Below are 15,696 nucleotides of genomic sequence, written 5' to 3' on the forward strand. Positions count from 1 at the left end.
GAGGCAGGGGACAGGGAAAAATACCCAGTGTTACCCCCAGAAACAGGCTCTGGGCTTGCCAACAGTCAGGAAAAAATGACAGAGACGTTTTGTTTTCACCTTGCAAAAATTACAGTTTATTTAACTAGCATTTGGTTTAATATCTGTGTTGTTAAAAGTGTAATTTGCCAGGTTTTTTTGATCAAAGGTCATTTGGTATCTCCTCCAGTTCTCAGTGGATTAGTTGCTTGCCATAACCTACAAAAATGTAAAACAAGAGAAAAATCAGATCATGAGCTGCAGGAATTTGTGAACAGTATGTGCTGTGTCCAAGTCACAGGATTTAAATAAGTAAAATAAGATTTTTGCTTCTCAATCAAAATTTATATTAAATTAAAAGATGTTTGACATTCCAGACTTGAGCTGCATGTGCTACCTTTTTAGGGTGCAATTGCAACAATCAGTGTATTGATGAATGCAAATTTGAGTAATCACTTCTGAAATATATGGTAAATCTTTATGACCACAACAAAGCTCTAGGATAAAGGGAGAATGCATTCCTACTATCAAAACTTATTTGAATAAGTGAAAAAGAATTTGATATCTGTTTCAGAGGAGGATACTCTCAATTGGTCATGGTTGAATCAGGCGTGAAATCCCAGTGAGAGGGCCCCAGTACAGCCAGGTGTGTGGATGTCACCCTGGTTTTTTAAAAGTTTTTCTGCAGTAGCTGCTCACCTGCGCGATCCAGCTGTTGTAGGCAGAGACCCTGGTGAACACAGAGGGTTTGTGGTAGTAGTTGCAGCTGAGAGAGGAGCCGAAGCTGACGATGCCGTGCACTTCCCAGGTGCCATCAGCCTTCTGGCAGTTCAGGGGGCCACCAGAGTCACCCTGGCAGGAAGGGGAACAGAGTCAGAGGGTGAGCAGCTCCCTCTGTGGGGTTTTTAACCTTTCCTTCCCATCAGGCCTGTTTGCTCAGGGTCACCGCATTTCTCTTCGCAGAGAAAAGCAAGGCACGATTCTTCCCAAGAATATTTCTGGGTTTCACATTCTCTGAACCTCAGAGAAAGGAAAAACAATTCTTATTTGCTGTGTCTGTATTTGTGCCAAAGTAGGATGCAATATGGGGATTGTTCACCCACAGTGATGGGGTTTTGTTCCCTTGGCCTGTCAGGGACAGGTGTGTGTGTGTTGGGACTGTCACTGACAGTCACGGGATTCTGTGCAGTTGTGTGCAGAGTTAAGTGCTTAGCAACTTCAGTTTAGATCTAATGTAATATAATATAGAATAATATAGTATAATAAAGTAATTAATTAGCCTTCTGATAAGATGGAGTCAGATGCATCATTCTCTCCCCTCGTTAGGGATCCCAAATTCAATAATCTAAACCCAAGCCCTGAGAGTGGACTCACATTGCAGCTGGAGGTGATTCCATCCCCACCAGCACAAACCATGGTGGGTTTCACAGTCGTTCCCCACCAGGAAGATCTGGAGCAGGTGGCATAATCCACCACCAGCAGAAGGCCTTGCTGCAGGTCATCAGGAAGGGGTCCATTAGCTGAGAGAGAACAGAAACACAGGGCCATGGTGGTAGCTGGCATTGAAGGGAGAATAAAACTGCTCTGCTAAATGGTGTCTGGGTACCATCACTCCAGGTAAAGCACTCCATAGGGGCTATATTAAAGGAGAAGCTGTTATAGGTATGAATGTCCCTTAGTTCCATTCTTTCATATACACCTTCACTTGCTAAAAATTTGCATTCCATTAAAAATCGTCTCATTGTTAGAGAAACAAAGAGCTGCTCTATTTTCAGGAGTTTGCAATTTACTTATCCCTCAAGGAATTGCCTCCTGAGCCAAGCTGAAACCTCTGCTCGACTCTGAGAATTTCTTCACTTCACATCTATTCCCTTGTGTGCCTTCAGATATTCATCAGGTGTGTTGGGATTGGCAAATGCACCTGTCTGCACACTATTAACATTTGCATTACAATAGCTCCTGAAAGCTCAATAAAGGCCCCTCAGGTGCATTACCAGCTCTGTTACAAGCAAAATAAATTTCAAAAGGAAAAATCATAGTGTGTGAGTGAAGTGGGGCCTAATATAACAAACTACCTCACTACACTGAGTTTTGAGAGGATCTTAAACACCATTAATAATCTTTGCCATCAATCTCAGATGAGAAGCAACTTCTGAAAGGTGTTTTTATTTTTTAATTTCCTGGTTTTGCAAATAGCCAAGTACTCACTCTGCAGTCTCCCCCAGCCAGTGACATAGCAGGCAGTGTTGGAGGACAGGATGCTCTGGGCAGGGGGCAGGCAGGCCAGCTGGATGTGGTCGCTCAGGGTGACGTGCTCAGAGAGTTTGATCAGAGCAATGTCGTACCTGTGGGGCAGAGAGAGGGAAGGTGAAAAGGTTTCCAAAATGGATTAGGACACAACAACCTGAGTGCTCAGCAGTTACACAGCTCCTGGCCTATGTCACTGTGAGATTTTCTGAAAAATCCCTTTGCCAGGATTTCTTCTCCTGGGAGGTGTAGAAGCCTCAGAGAAAAATGTAAATAATAATGATCTGATTGCTTCTCCTGTGTTTGGCTGCTTTGGAATGTGGCTGGGGATTGTTTACCAACATGATTGGTTCCATGTGAATTATTTTTAATTAACGACCAATCACCTTCAGCTGTGTCAGACTCTGAGGAGTCAGTCACCAGATTTCCTTATCATTCTTGTTAAACCTTCTGTCTGTATCCTTCTCTAGTATAATTTTAGTATAGCATAATATAATATAATATATATAATATATTATATAATATAACATAATATATCAGCCTTCTGAGAACATGGAGTCAAATTCTCATCTCTCACCTCATCCTGGGGACCTCACAAACCCCACAGGCCTATTCCAAAGAGAAGCAAGGGAGCAAAGGCCAGTGAACAAACAGCAAAGATTCCTGCACCCCAAAGCAATTCCTGGGAAATCCATGGGCTGGAAGGCTGTTCCCTGCAGAACTGCCTGTTTTTCTGTTGGAAGAGAGCTGTCTTTTATAGGTTTTTTTTCACCAAAACCAAGCATATGTTAGGACTCAGTCCAAGGACTGGAACTGAGGGGATTTCTTTGTTACTGCCCTTAGCCTGCAGCAGGACACAGGGGTCCTTCAGCCACATGGACTTTAGTGATCCATAATTCTGGGTCTCTGCTGCTGGTAGGAGGGCTTCAAAGCTGCTGTATGAAATGCTTCATTCCCTTGCATTGTAGAAGAGATATCATTGCATGTAACAGCTTCTGACCCAAGCATGAACGTGAAAATGGCTTCTGGAAACATTATTAATTAGTAAAAAATCAATATTGTTAATTGCTTTGTATTCTCTTGAGGGGGAAGGTAGAAACTGGACACTGTAACAGGAGGCTCTAAACATGAATTTAATGACCATAACTCCAGATGGGTGGGATTCAGGCAGTTTGATTTTTACCCTCCACCTAAAAACTGAAAAAATACCTTCCACCAGCTTACCCATTTGCAACATTGTTTGGATTCCAGTACGGATGAACAACGATCTTTGCTGGAGAAACTGCAACTGATCCTTCTTCCTGAGCTGCCAGGTTGTATTTTCCAAGAAGCACTTTATAGGTCAGAGTAGAACTGGGCAAGAAAAGGGTGAACACTCAGTTATGCAGCTGCACCTTTGGCTCCTGAGGGATTCGGTAAGAACACTCCTGACTGTAATCTCTCATCACAGGCAGGGTTTGTCTGGAGCTGAGCCAGTGATTTGCTAAGGGCAAAGATTGTGCTCTGGACTTGAGAATCAATCCATCTCTGAGCTGTCCTCTCAACTCCTGCTCAAGGCTTCCTGAACACATTCAAGGTGCCTCCAATCTTTGCAATATTCAGCTCACATTCTTCAATGCAGTAACAATTTGGACTTTTTTTTAACAGCTTCAGTAATGAATAACTGTGTGACAGATATAATATGCAGTATTTATAATAATAACATGCAGCCAATCCTTCTTGTTTCATATTATATATTTATAATATTTGCTACAAATTAATGTTACAATAACCCCAGAGCAAAATGGGGTTGTATTTGTGGAAGCAGCTTTGATGGTGCAATGACATTGCTGTACCTGATAATTTATTTGTTACACTGCCACACATTATGAAGAGTTTATGAAAATTATTGGTATATTCAAAATATTTGTGATTATTTCTTCAGGGAGTGGATTGATTAGTTAACTTGTGGATCTCACTGACACATATTACAGAAACAGGCAACATAGCTGAATTTTAATAGCAGCTTGAAAACAGAAAGATGTTTGTAGTTTGTTTATGGAAATGAAGAATATATAATTCAGGTAACTGGGGCTTTTTTCCCCTTTTACATTAAGAATATAAAGAGATGTTCTCCTGACTTTTAATCAAAAGATATGATGCAAAACTCAGAGCTTGCAACTGGGAAATGGAGAACTGGCATTGATGTGGTTTTCACTCATCTCTTTCAGCTCATGTGCTTCTTCCTGGGTCAGATTTACCTTCATTACTCACCTGATGCAGTGGGCAGCTGTCATCACCCAGTTGGTGGCAATCAGGGTTCCCCCACAGGTGTGACTCCACTTGCCATTGGCATTGTATTGAAGGGAGACCTGGGATTGAAGAACCAAGTAAGGCTCAGGCTTTTACTCACTCACTTTTCCTCACTGTGCTTTGTTCCTGCACCCAGAGCACAACTTGCTGATGGTGGAAGGCTTTGAAGTTCCCAACTCCTGGCCACAGAAAGGTTTTCCCTCCTTCCCTATCATCCAAAGCTTGATTTTTAAAATACATCTTGCTTAAATAGCCCAAGTCTACTTGACTTAAAATGAGAGCCTGCATGACTGTCACAGCACATGCTGCAGTCAGTAGGGCCACAATACAGAATTGCAGAAGACTTAAGCTTTCTCCCATGTCAGTAGGGCCACAATACAGAATTTCAGAAGATTTAAGCTTTCTCCCATGTCAGTAGGGCCACAATACAGAATTGCAGAAGATTTAAGCTTTCTCCCATGTCAGTAGGGCCACAATACAGAATTGCAGAAGATTTAAGCTTTCTCCCACACTCAGTAACATCATTCCACAGCAGAAGGCTTCAAGCATCTGCCCATACTCAGTAACACCATAGCACATCAGAGGAGCTTCAAGGGGCTTGATCTTTAGCCCAACATTTTACCCCCCTCATGTCCATGCACTGCACCCCTCTGTTCCTTTTGGTGGTTTGTCAGTCCCTGGGCACTCCATGGCTCACTACCTTCAGTGCTGCTCACCTGCTTTTCACAGCTGTGCCCATGGGGCTCTGCAGCAGCCCCACTGCCAGTGACTACAAATTGGGCACCTAAATATTACCAGCAAAGTGCAGCACACTCAGAGCTTTTTTTAAGAAGACTGGAAAATTTAGGATTGATCAGAACGGAAGAGTCAAAAGGCGTCAGGCAAGATGCATCAAATGGAATTGGTTTGTTCAGTTCAGTTGTGCTGTGCAGAGAGAGCACAGCCCCAGCTGTTGCAGGGAAAGCACAGAATCACCAACCTGCCAGGGCCAGCTGTATGGCCTTGCATTTTGCCCTCCAACAACTCTGGACACAAAAGGTGGGTAGGCAGGAACCCCGCAGCCGAAGGCTAGAAGACATACAAATAGAATGTGTGTTCTGAAAGAGGGTTTAGAAAAGTATCTGTAAAGTATCAAACAGCACAGCACCCAGTTACTCTTTCAAGAGACCCTTGTAATGAACACCCTCTGCTGTATCCTTTTCTTTGATGCAGAATATTCAATTTGTCTAAAAAAAGGAAAGTTGGGTTTAGATTTTAATTAACTTGATCATTTAAAATTAAAGCAGAAGTTGGACACATACCTGCAGAGGCCAGAGCCAGCACAGCAAAGAGGACTCCAAGCATGGTGCCAGTTCCTGGGTGCCAGTTCCTGGGTGCTGTGGGCTGCAGGCTCAGCTCTGTGCCATTTTATATGGTGCCCTCAATCTCTGGAACACATGACTTTAGATGCAGAGCTGTTCCAATACTAATGGAAAACTTGTATCACTGTGGGATAATTCTTTATGTACATAAAATCCTCATTTAGGTGGACCTTGGATACAGGCTATATAAACAACTTAGTTAAAAATAATTCTAAATTTGATGCTTATTATCTGTAGCAGCTGTGTGCATTTCCATTGCCTTGAAATTTCATCACAAGGTGTCCACAGAAGGACAATGTTAAATTAATAATTCTAACACTTGGTGATATGTCAGCAGTAAGTGCCTGATCTGTTGGGACAGTGATAGAGTCAGATGTGTTGGTGGAGATCAGCATTAGCTGATCTCTAGAGGCTCCCCTCCTACCTTGGTTATTGTACAATTATACAACTCCTTGGGATTTTATTTTGGTTTGGGGTCTTGGTTTGCTTTTCTTTTGTTTTGTTTTGTTTTGTGTGTAACTGAATGGTATCTACCACATTGTACTGACTGAAAACCTGTATTTTCTTTCCCAGATCAAGTTGCAATGTGCTTTAGCAGGCCAGACTTCTCCAGCACACCAGACTCTAACCACTTTGAAGTGGAACTTCAAGCTTTGAAGCAATACTTCAAGCCATGCAAAGAAACAGCTGTCCATGATGAAGCTGAAATCCTGGTATGCTGTGGTGAGTCAGACTCCATTCCTTCCCTATTTCCCTTTGTTAGATCAGTGGCCCTGAAGAGAACAGGGTTCCCTGCAGCATTGCAAATGAGCCTGTGCACCCCCAGAGCAGAGCTGGAAAACACTGTGAGCTTGTTCATGAGAAGAGCAAAGCACTTCCACTCACAGGACAAAGCAGGCAAGAGCAGGCATTGACACCACTCCAGAGATGCTGCCACAAAAAGAAGTGTCCAGATTCATTACTGACATTTGAGATCAGTGACTGGATATCAATGCTTTCACTTGTCCCTTTTTTTCTTTTTTCTTTTTCTTTTTATCTTCTACTACAGGAATTTTCCATCCTCTGTCACCTTTGCATCCACCAACCATTCTCTGGTTATTTGAAAAACAAACATCTCCATCCCATAAACCAGGACACTCATCATAGGGAACAAACTTACTAGAATGGAAACAAATATCATAATGTCAGTTTTACAACCAGACTTGTGTTGTACACAGACACCAAACAAGGGGTACAAAAATGCTGAAATAAATCTAATGTTTAATGTCAGGATTAATAAGCAGCAAAATCCCTGATTTCCAGAGCTCCCATTCAGCAGTAGGTACTGTGCTGGATGAAAGATGCCTGGAGCACACATGTGGAAGGCAGAAATAGAGAATGCTTTGCTGATTTATCTGCTTCTAAATAATGTATAAATAATGTATTTTCCTACCCAGACAACAGCAATTGAGGAAGCTGCATTTTGAATTGCAAATTGGATCAACCAAACCCTGTTCTGGCATCTTGTATTTATTATCTGACAAAAGCAGAAACCAGGATTAACAGCACAGAATTGAGATTCTAAATTTTTTTCCATTAATTTGTTGGCTCTTTTCTCAGTGTCTGAATTTACAAGCTAAACAACATTATGTGCTCAGTTTAACTTCCATGTCACTATCATTTTCATGATACATAAAGAGTAAATTTCAGATGGTCAGTTACTATTTTAACTTGCTTTGTTTGTTGTGTGCTTGTAAATGTGGAATTTTGTTTAGTTCTTTAAGCATTTCTGCATTTCACAAATATAACCTTCTGCTCTCTTGCATAGTGTAAATAGAGAAATGCTGTTTCTTTTCCCCCTTCTTCATGGAGGAATTCTGAAACGGTTCCTTTGTTATGGAGGAAATTCTTATAGGAATCCTAATATATTTAATGTAAACAAATATGACCTTCTGCTCTCTTGCATACTGTAAATAGAGAAACGTTTCTTTTCCCCCTTCTTCATGAAGGAATTCTGAAACAGTTATTCTGTTATGGAGGAAATTCTTATAGGAATCCTAATATATTTAATGCAAACAAATATGACCTTCTGCTCTCTTGCATACTGTAAATAGAGAAATGTTGTTTCTTTTTCCCTCTCTTCATGGAGGAATTCTGAAACAGTTCTTTTGTTATGGAGGAAATTCTCATAGGAATCCTAATATATTTAATGTAAAACACTCTCAAAGCTGTTTTGTTTTTTGTTCTGTTCATGCTTTATGTGATGATAGCTTATCCATCTTTTCCAGGCCTGAACAGTTTTCCTTGGACTCCATGGGTGTCAGGCTGCTGGCAATTCTGCAGGAAATATCAAATGGCTCAGCCTTCAGCTGATACCATGTTGGCTTGGAAAGAGCCCCCTGGAAGCTCTTATCATCTTCATGCCAGATATTTCACAGAAACTAAGCAGCTCATGGAACTTTGGTGAGAAAGAGGAGCTTCTGGTATGTTCTGTTAAAGCAAATAGTAGATATCTCCCTCAATGCACAATGTACCTGTGTACAATTTAAAATGGATTCTGTTGCTTCCCTGTCTTTATTCCCTTGAAGGGCAGTAACTCTGTTGTACTAATTAGTAAATGGAATTGTCTGCAGAAAAGTTAGACACTGAAATCTGCTTTCCTGAGGGTTGCTTTTCATCTTAACCAGACAGTAACCCCTCTGAAAATCTGAAGTTAAATCCTGACCCAGTTTTAACTTGGGACCCCTAACTGTGCCAGATTTATTACTTGCAGGGTGGCTGTTAAACCTCCTGCTTGATGGTTCCCTGGGATCGTTTCTGTGTTCCTCAAAGTAAAGTTTGGCCTTCATTCCTCAGGATAGAACAAGGTTATACTGAGCAAGGAAATGGAGATCAGCTTTACCCTGAGTGTTTTTGTCACTTGTTGTGCCTTCCAAATTGTCTTATATCCATTGATATATTATTTTCCACACTGTATTTGCAGTCAATACTGGCCACAGATGTAACATAAGGCCCTGCTTATCTCAACTGGGTGGGGAGCAACAGCAGGAGAGAACAGACACAAACCCAACAAAAACCCCAACCACACTTCAGCAATCAGATTAGACTGAAAGATATTTATTTAGAAACAACAGCTTTGGTATTTTAAAACCAAACAACCTGTAAGTCACTAGAAAGTGGGGTGTCTTCCCCCATAGCCAAAACAAATCAATGCACAAAGTCTCAATAGGTTTAGAATAAGAAACCTGTAGATCAGCATTTCCAAGTGCATATCCAGAAAACAATTTCATTAAATTGATTTTGCACTCTACAGTCATAAAACCTGTTACCAGAACTTATTGACAGTTAAAACTGTTAGATATTGACAGTTCAATTGACTGTAACTAAAGTGGAGGAAAAATTAACATACTCCCCCTCCCCCCAAGCAATAAATTACAAACTGTATACCAGAAAGGAAGTTACACTAAAGTTTTCTAGTTAACTCTCAGAAGGGAATCATTATCCTTTATTTTTTCTGTAGAACTAAAAAAAAAAAAAAAAAAACCAAAAAAAAAAACCCAAAAAACAACAGATCAAAATATCCAAGGTCTTAGTATATCTTCAAGTATTTTCACCAAATAGATTACTCCTAGGGAACTGGACAGCTTACAGGGAAAGGACACATCTGTTACACAAGCTTCTGGGATAAACAATTGAATCACCACACCTTCCAAGTCTCAGATTCCTGTAATAGCAAGGCACAGAAGGATTGTTGCTTTCAAATGCTCCTTGTTCTCAGCTGCAATATTGCCAGGTGTCTTGTGCAAACGGAGGCTGCAAGCAGGACTAAGTTCACTTGGCCAAGGGGATGTTCCCATTCCGTGACTGGAACAGGGTGTTATTTCAAGACCATCTATCTTGCTCACTGCTACAGATTCTGAGCTCCAGCTGCCTTCCACTTCTTCCCTGTTTCTGGAATCAAGTTCTGCATCACCTTCATTTGAAGCAGGTCCAGCTGAGAGGAGGCAGCAGAGCTGTGTGCTCTGCAGTGCCCAGGAGGATGAGGAGCCAGGTCAGCCCTCGCTGTGGCTGTGCAGCCTCTGGGCACGTCAGCGGGCAGAGTCGGGGACAGCCACCTGCAGCAAGGGTCAACAGGTCATGGTAAAGGCAGGAGGCAAGGCTTGGAGATGACAAAGGCAACTGGATAGACAACAGTGAAAGGACACAATGACATAATTCCAAGGACACATTTTAGGGGTGTTACACAGTAACTGACATCACCTCCTAACCCCTTCCTCCCTTTGCACTGAGGTTCTGATCATGATCAGAGGCTTCTAACTGCATTGTCTGATTTCCATTTCTATTCTACCTCTTCCTAGGTCAGTTTGTCTGGCTACAAGCACCTCCCACTCCATCTTTTATTGGATCACAGGTATTCAGACCTGCTTGGGATCAGGCTTGATCTCCAGTGCTCAAAATGACAAAACCAGTGAGCTGACAGGGAAACTTGCAGCTCACTTTAAATACCAGCTGTCAAGTTTAGTTCAATACCTTCTGTTCAGCCTTAGCTATCCAAAATCAAATTTGATTTTATAATTTGGAGTAACAGCACAATCTATAGCTAGAACCTTTCCTCTGACAGCTGTTTAACTACCATCTCCTTTTTTTTCTAAATGAAAGCTACATTTAACTCAGTCCAGCCCTCAGGAGGGAAGCCTCTGAACAGCACAACTAGCTCACAGTAAATCCAGCCTGGTCTTGCATTTCCACTTCATATCAACACACATAATCAGAAATTCCCAGTACTAAGAGCAGAACTCACCATCTACTGTCTATTCTGTGCTAAGTTTTTACAGCAAATAAGTTTTCCAAGGCAACTCAGAACAACTTGAAATTCTTTACACCCAGGTAAGATGAGCCTGGAGCTCTGGCTCCAGAACTTGGAGCCAGAACCTTCAACTCACAGTAAAAAGCACTCAGTACTTTCCTTAACACAGCTTTGTATTTTGTCTGACTGGGAGAAACACCCATTCAGCATCCTCCCAAAATGTTGGTGGTAAGTGTGGTGTGATGGAGGCTGCACAGTGTCTGTAATGTGAACACCCACCACAAGTCCCAGCATGTCAGCAGCTTCACCCCCAACACCAGCCTGCCTTTGGGTGTTGCTGTGGACACCTCACACATCCAGAGCAGGCAGGCAGGTGTGCAGGTCTCCACACAGCAGTACAGACAAGTACAGCGGCTCTCTCACTTGATTTTTGGTACTGATTAACAAGAATCATCTCATGGCAACTGCAAGTGCTGGCCTAGAAACAAGCAATGTCCTACACTGATGTGTGTGTGGGAAAAGGACAGAAAGCTGTGTCTGCCTCCACCTGCAGCCTCACAAATGTCTAAGGACAGATGATGAATTTATCTTTTCTAATGATTCTGAGCCCTACTGCTCCAATCCCTGCCCTAATCCTCCTTGCAAGAAGAGGTCACAGATTGCTTGTTTCAAGAGAGGCTGAAAATCCTCAGAGTCCAAGAGAGAGCCTGCCCAGGCACAGCTGACACAACATCAGGCTGACAACACTCAGTGGACAGCAGCCAAAGGCAGCAGTTTTATACCTTACTCCTGAAGAGGGGCTTGGCTCCCGGCCCACAATACTCGTTGTAGATGAGTTTGAACAGAAACAAATGAAACAAAGTAATTAAGGAGGCCACACTGAACCAGAACAGGAAGGGTAAGCCTGGGTATTGCTTGGCCATGTGTTCCTCATGAGCTAGAATAGCTTTTAGGTGGAGTGTGTGTCTTAGGTCCTGCAAGTGGACCAAATCTGTTGATATATAAAGCAGTGGTGTGATGGGCTGAGTGACCATGACGGGGAAGGTGTGACCTCGTGCCTCTGAGGTGAGCTCCACGGGCTCGTTCATGCAGCCTGCCTCACAGGCATACAGTCTGACAGGCTTCTCCTGGAACTTCACAGACACGTGCAAGAAGGGCTTTCCTTCTGCATCCAGGAGAACAGCTAAACTGATCAAGTCCTTGTTGTAATGGATGCCACGTAAGGAGTAGCTGTTATGGAGCACATCAGGGTCAGCCTGAAACTGAAGATGGTTTTCTGTGAACTGCAGACCCCCAAAACTAAGCACCATTCCCTGCATCAGCCCGTGCACTCCAGCTGTCACAAGGCCCTTGCAGCCCCGTTTTTGGAGAGTCAGCTTCCACAGGTCTGAGAGCTGCAGGATCTGGCTGACACTGGTCAGCCTGGGTGGCCACAGGTTCTGGGCGTGCATGGTGGCGTGGCCACTGAAGCAGTGGTCAGCATAGTTCAGGCTGGCCTCAATCTTCTCCCTGTCCTCACCAGCAAGGAGAGGGTCCAGCAGGGGGGCTGGCACAGTTGACAGCACGTAGTAGAGGGTCATGTTGACAGTCTCACTGGATGGGGTATGTGCATCTGTGATCTTCCTCATTTCAATCCCTGGAGCAAAAGAAAACAACCAATAGTCAGGAATTAACTAGGAGGAAAAGAAGATCAAACATGCACACTGATGCTCAATATGGTGTTCTTTATCTATAAAACACCAAAGTGTGTCGCCCTGATTTTTTAAGATTTTCTAAGCCTTCTGATGTTTACATTCTTGTAACGAATTTTCTCACACACTTTCTGTAAATAACTTAGTGCTTTGCATTCTTTTATAGAGGAAGAGAAATTTGATGGATTGTTGGTTTGTCCAGTGTCATTGGAGAGGTGGCACTTTCACCCTCCAATCCACTGTCACTTTTAGAAAATAAATATAAAAGTTAGAATCAGAAAATAAACTTCCCTTTTTCTCCACCTTGAGAGCAGCAGTGTGTGCGCTCGTGTTGTTTCGTGTCCTATAGTAACAAAAGTGAAATGTTTCCTTGTGTTTGTCTAAAAGACACTCTCTCTGCTACTTGGCAGTTTGAAAGCCAAGCTCCCACTAAAGACAAAGCTAATTTAATATACAGATGCCTTACAGGCCTGTCATCATGACTATGCAAGAATGATCTGTCAAAAGAATATAATCTTGTTATAAAATAACAAGTTATACATTATTTGGTCAGCTACTCTTTTATGTAAGACATTAAAATCTTAAGAAAAAGCATCTTTGTAGAATGGCCCTTAATCTCCATGCAGAATCTATCTTTTATGCTATCACTAAAGGTCAGCTTTATTTCCAACTGACATGCAGGCAAATCAGTGAAGTTCCTGAAGCCACAGGAAGCAGTACACACAGAATAATGATTATAAATGTTCTTCTACAACTTTCTATACATAGTCAGGTGTACTCCAGTGTAAGATAAGCTGGGTTCCAAACCAGAAACACTGTTTTACTATCCCACAGCCCATCAGGAAGACCAGAGTCTCTGGAGACCTTACAGGAACCAGGACACTGAGCTTTCAGACACCCTCTGAAGCCACCCCATGGAAATTGAGCATCACTTTCCTTACCTGAAATGAACAAGTCAGACCAGGTCTGCTGGTGCTCCTGGAAAAGATCTTCCACCCCCATCTGCATCACCTCCAGCATCTCTTTCTTGGCTGCCTCCCTCAGCTTGCTGAAGGTCTCCTCCAGCCTGGACACCTCGATGGGCTCCGAGGTGTACACCACGGACAGCACGGTCTCGTCAAAGTGCGACTCGGGCGCGACCTGCACCCGGCTCACGAGTTTCTTGGCAGCCACCACCACCAGCACCACCTTGGGGCTGCCGGCCAGCAGCAGGCGGCCGGAGGAGAGCAGGAACTGCCGCTCCTCCACCTTCTCCAGGCTGGTGGTGAAGCGCCCGCCCAGCGCGGACGCGGCGGCGGGAGCCGAGGCCTCGAAGGCGGCCACCCGCACGGTGGGGTTGGCGATGCGGATGCGCTGCAGGTAGAGGTGCGGCCGGCTCCGGTGGGCCACCACCTCCTCCCGCACCGTCACGCAGTCCCCGGCGCCGGGCCCCGTCTGCACGCAGCGCAACCTCCGCACGGCCCCGTCCCGCAGCGCCGCCAGCGCCGCCCGCGCCTCGCCGCGCCCGCCCAGCGCTCTCAGCCGCACCAGCGCCGGGTACTCGGTGGCGAGCGGCGGGCCCGCAGCGGGCCCCGCGGGCCGCACCCAGAGCCGCCCCGCCGACACGTCCAGCAGCAGGAACCCGTTACCGGCCACCGCCAGCCCCGGGGGCTCGCCGGCCCCGGCCGCCTCCTCAGGCAGCGGCAGCGCATCGCCGCGCTGGGTCTGCTCCCGCCAGGCGCCCGAGGCCGCCTGCACGCAGAGCGCGGCGGGGCCCCAGGGCTCGGCCCCGCGCCCCGCGCCCCGCGCCCGCGCCGCGCCCAGGTACCAGTAGGCGACGAGCAACAGCACCAGCAGCAGCAGCAGGCGCCGCGCCCAGCTGCTGGACAGCAGCCCCGGCAGCCCCTTCAGCCGCTGCTGCAGCCACATGGGCGGCGGCGGCGGGCGAGCCCCGGCCCAGTCCTTCCCGGCCCCGGCCCCGCCGCACCGGCCCTAGGCCGCCATGGCCGCCGCGCCACAGGCAGCTCCGCCGCGCTTGGCGGCGCTTGGCGGCGCTTTGCGACAGCCGCGCCCTCCGGCCCTCAGGGGGCGCTTGGCCGGGAGACGCGGCCCGGCCCCGGAACCACCGGGAACCGCCGGGAACCCGGCAGGGAAACACCGGAACCGCCGGGAACCCGGCTGGCACAGCCCCGGAAGCGCCGGGAACCCGGCTGGCACAGCCCCAGAACCGCCGGGAACGCCAGCTGTGAAACCCCCGGAACCGCCGGGAACCCGGCTGGCAAAGCCCGGAACCGCCGGGAACCCCGGCTGCGAAACCCCCGGCTTCCAAGCTCCCGGTTTCCAACCCCGCCGGCTCCAGGTCCCCCCTTGCCCGGGCCCCCCCCGGCTCCCGGCCCCTCCCGTTACCGGGACCCCTCTCGGCTCCGAGCCCCCTCAGCTCCGGGCCCGCCGCACCCTGCCCTGCTCCCTCTGCGGTGTCCGTGGTGCCCTCGGGCAGCTGCAGCCCACGCTGGGGTTCTGTGTCTTCTCCCTCGGTCACTGCACCGATCGAAAAGGCCTGGAGGGGTTTTCCGTGATTCCCGTGGCAGTTTAGTGGCTTGCCACCACAGACTATGCGGGAAAGGAATTTTTTTTTCTATCAAACTCTGTCCCACTGTGTTGTAAATAATGGAACAAACTTTCTCAGATGCCTTAGATGGGCACAGGAACGCTTCATGTCCAGAGCAGTGCTCGAAAGACAAAACGGGTTTCAAGCAAGTCAGGCAGAAACACTGTGAGTTAGGGTGAAATGTGAAATTCTCGACCAGGTTGAGGCAATGAACCAGCTCAAAAAATGGAAACAGAGGAGACACGTTCTTAATTTCTTCTTACAAATGAGCTGTTTGACTGGGGGGTGGGTGGGGAGAACACTGGAATCCTAAACAGTGGATGAGACTCCATTCACTGCAGGTTTCAATGGGCTGGTGTCACTTTAGGACACGAAATAAAATGACACAGACACTGGAATCTCCAGGGTAAAAAGAAGGGTGTTTAATTCCTGACTCCAACATTTATTGATTTCCAAAAGTGACAGTGGATTGGAGGGTGACAGTGCCACCTCTCCAATGACACTGGACAAACCAACAGTCCATCAAATTTCTCTTCCTCCAGAAAAGAATGCAAAACAGTAAGTATTTACAGAAATATGTAAAATATAAAATTATATAAATATCATATAAAAATACAAAATATAAAATAAAAATATATAATATAGAAAAGATAAACATCAGAAGGCTTAGAAGAACTTAAAAAACCAAAACAGGCTGGTGGTGTCAGCTTTGAG

At 45.6% G+C, this 15,696-nt stretch overlaps 2 protein-coding genes across 3 annotated transcripts; both read right to left on the bottom strand.

The window, feature by feature from the left end:
• Positions 1-675: 675 nt before the first annotated feature.
• On the bottom strand, positions 676-5,901 carry LOC136565570 (chymotrypsin-like elastase family member 2A). Its single transcript, XM_066564225.1, has 7 exons — positions 5,859-5,901; positions 5,537-5,625; positions 4,519-4,616; positions 3,490-3,618; positions 2,227-2,363; positions 1,393-1,538; positions 676-870 (listed from the first exon to the last, which is right to left on the bottom strand). Exons 1-7 carry the CDS (start codon positions 5,899-5,901, stop codon positions 676-678), a joined length of 837 nt encoding a protein of 278 aa, XP_066420322.1.
• Positions 5,902-9,447: 3,546 nt separating this feature from the next.
• Positions 9,448-14,313, bottom strand: KIAA2013 (KIAA2013 ortholog). 2 transcript variants are annotated; one of them, XR_010784867.1, is made up of 3 exons: positions 13,337-14,313; positions 10,984-12,340; positions 9,448-10,012 (listed from the first exon to the last, which is right to left on the bottom strand). XR_010784867.1 is itself a non-coding variant. In XM_066564093.1 (3 exons), exons 1-3 carry the CDS (start codon positions 14,301-14,303, stop codon positions 9,986-9,988), a joined length of 1,848 nt encoding a protein of 615 aa, XP_066420190.1. In that variant the 5' UTR covers positions 14,304-14,313; the 3' UTR covers positions 9,448-9,985. The 2 variants fall into 2 exon arrangements, 1 of the variants encoding a protein (XP_066420190.1); XM_066564093.1 differs by having other exon boundaries at positions 11,487-12,340.
• Positions 14,314-15,696: the final 1,383 nt, after the last annotated feature.

Source organism: Molothrus aeneus, chromosome 21 (assembly GCF_037042795.1).
Source record: "Molothrus aeneus isolate 106 chromosome 21, BPBGC_Maene_1.0, whole genome shotgun sequence".
Taxonomy (NCBI): domain Eukaryota; kingdom Metazoa; phylum Chordata; class Aves; order Passeriformes; family Icteridae; genus Molothrus; species Molothrus aeneus.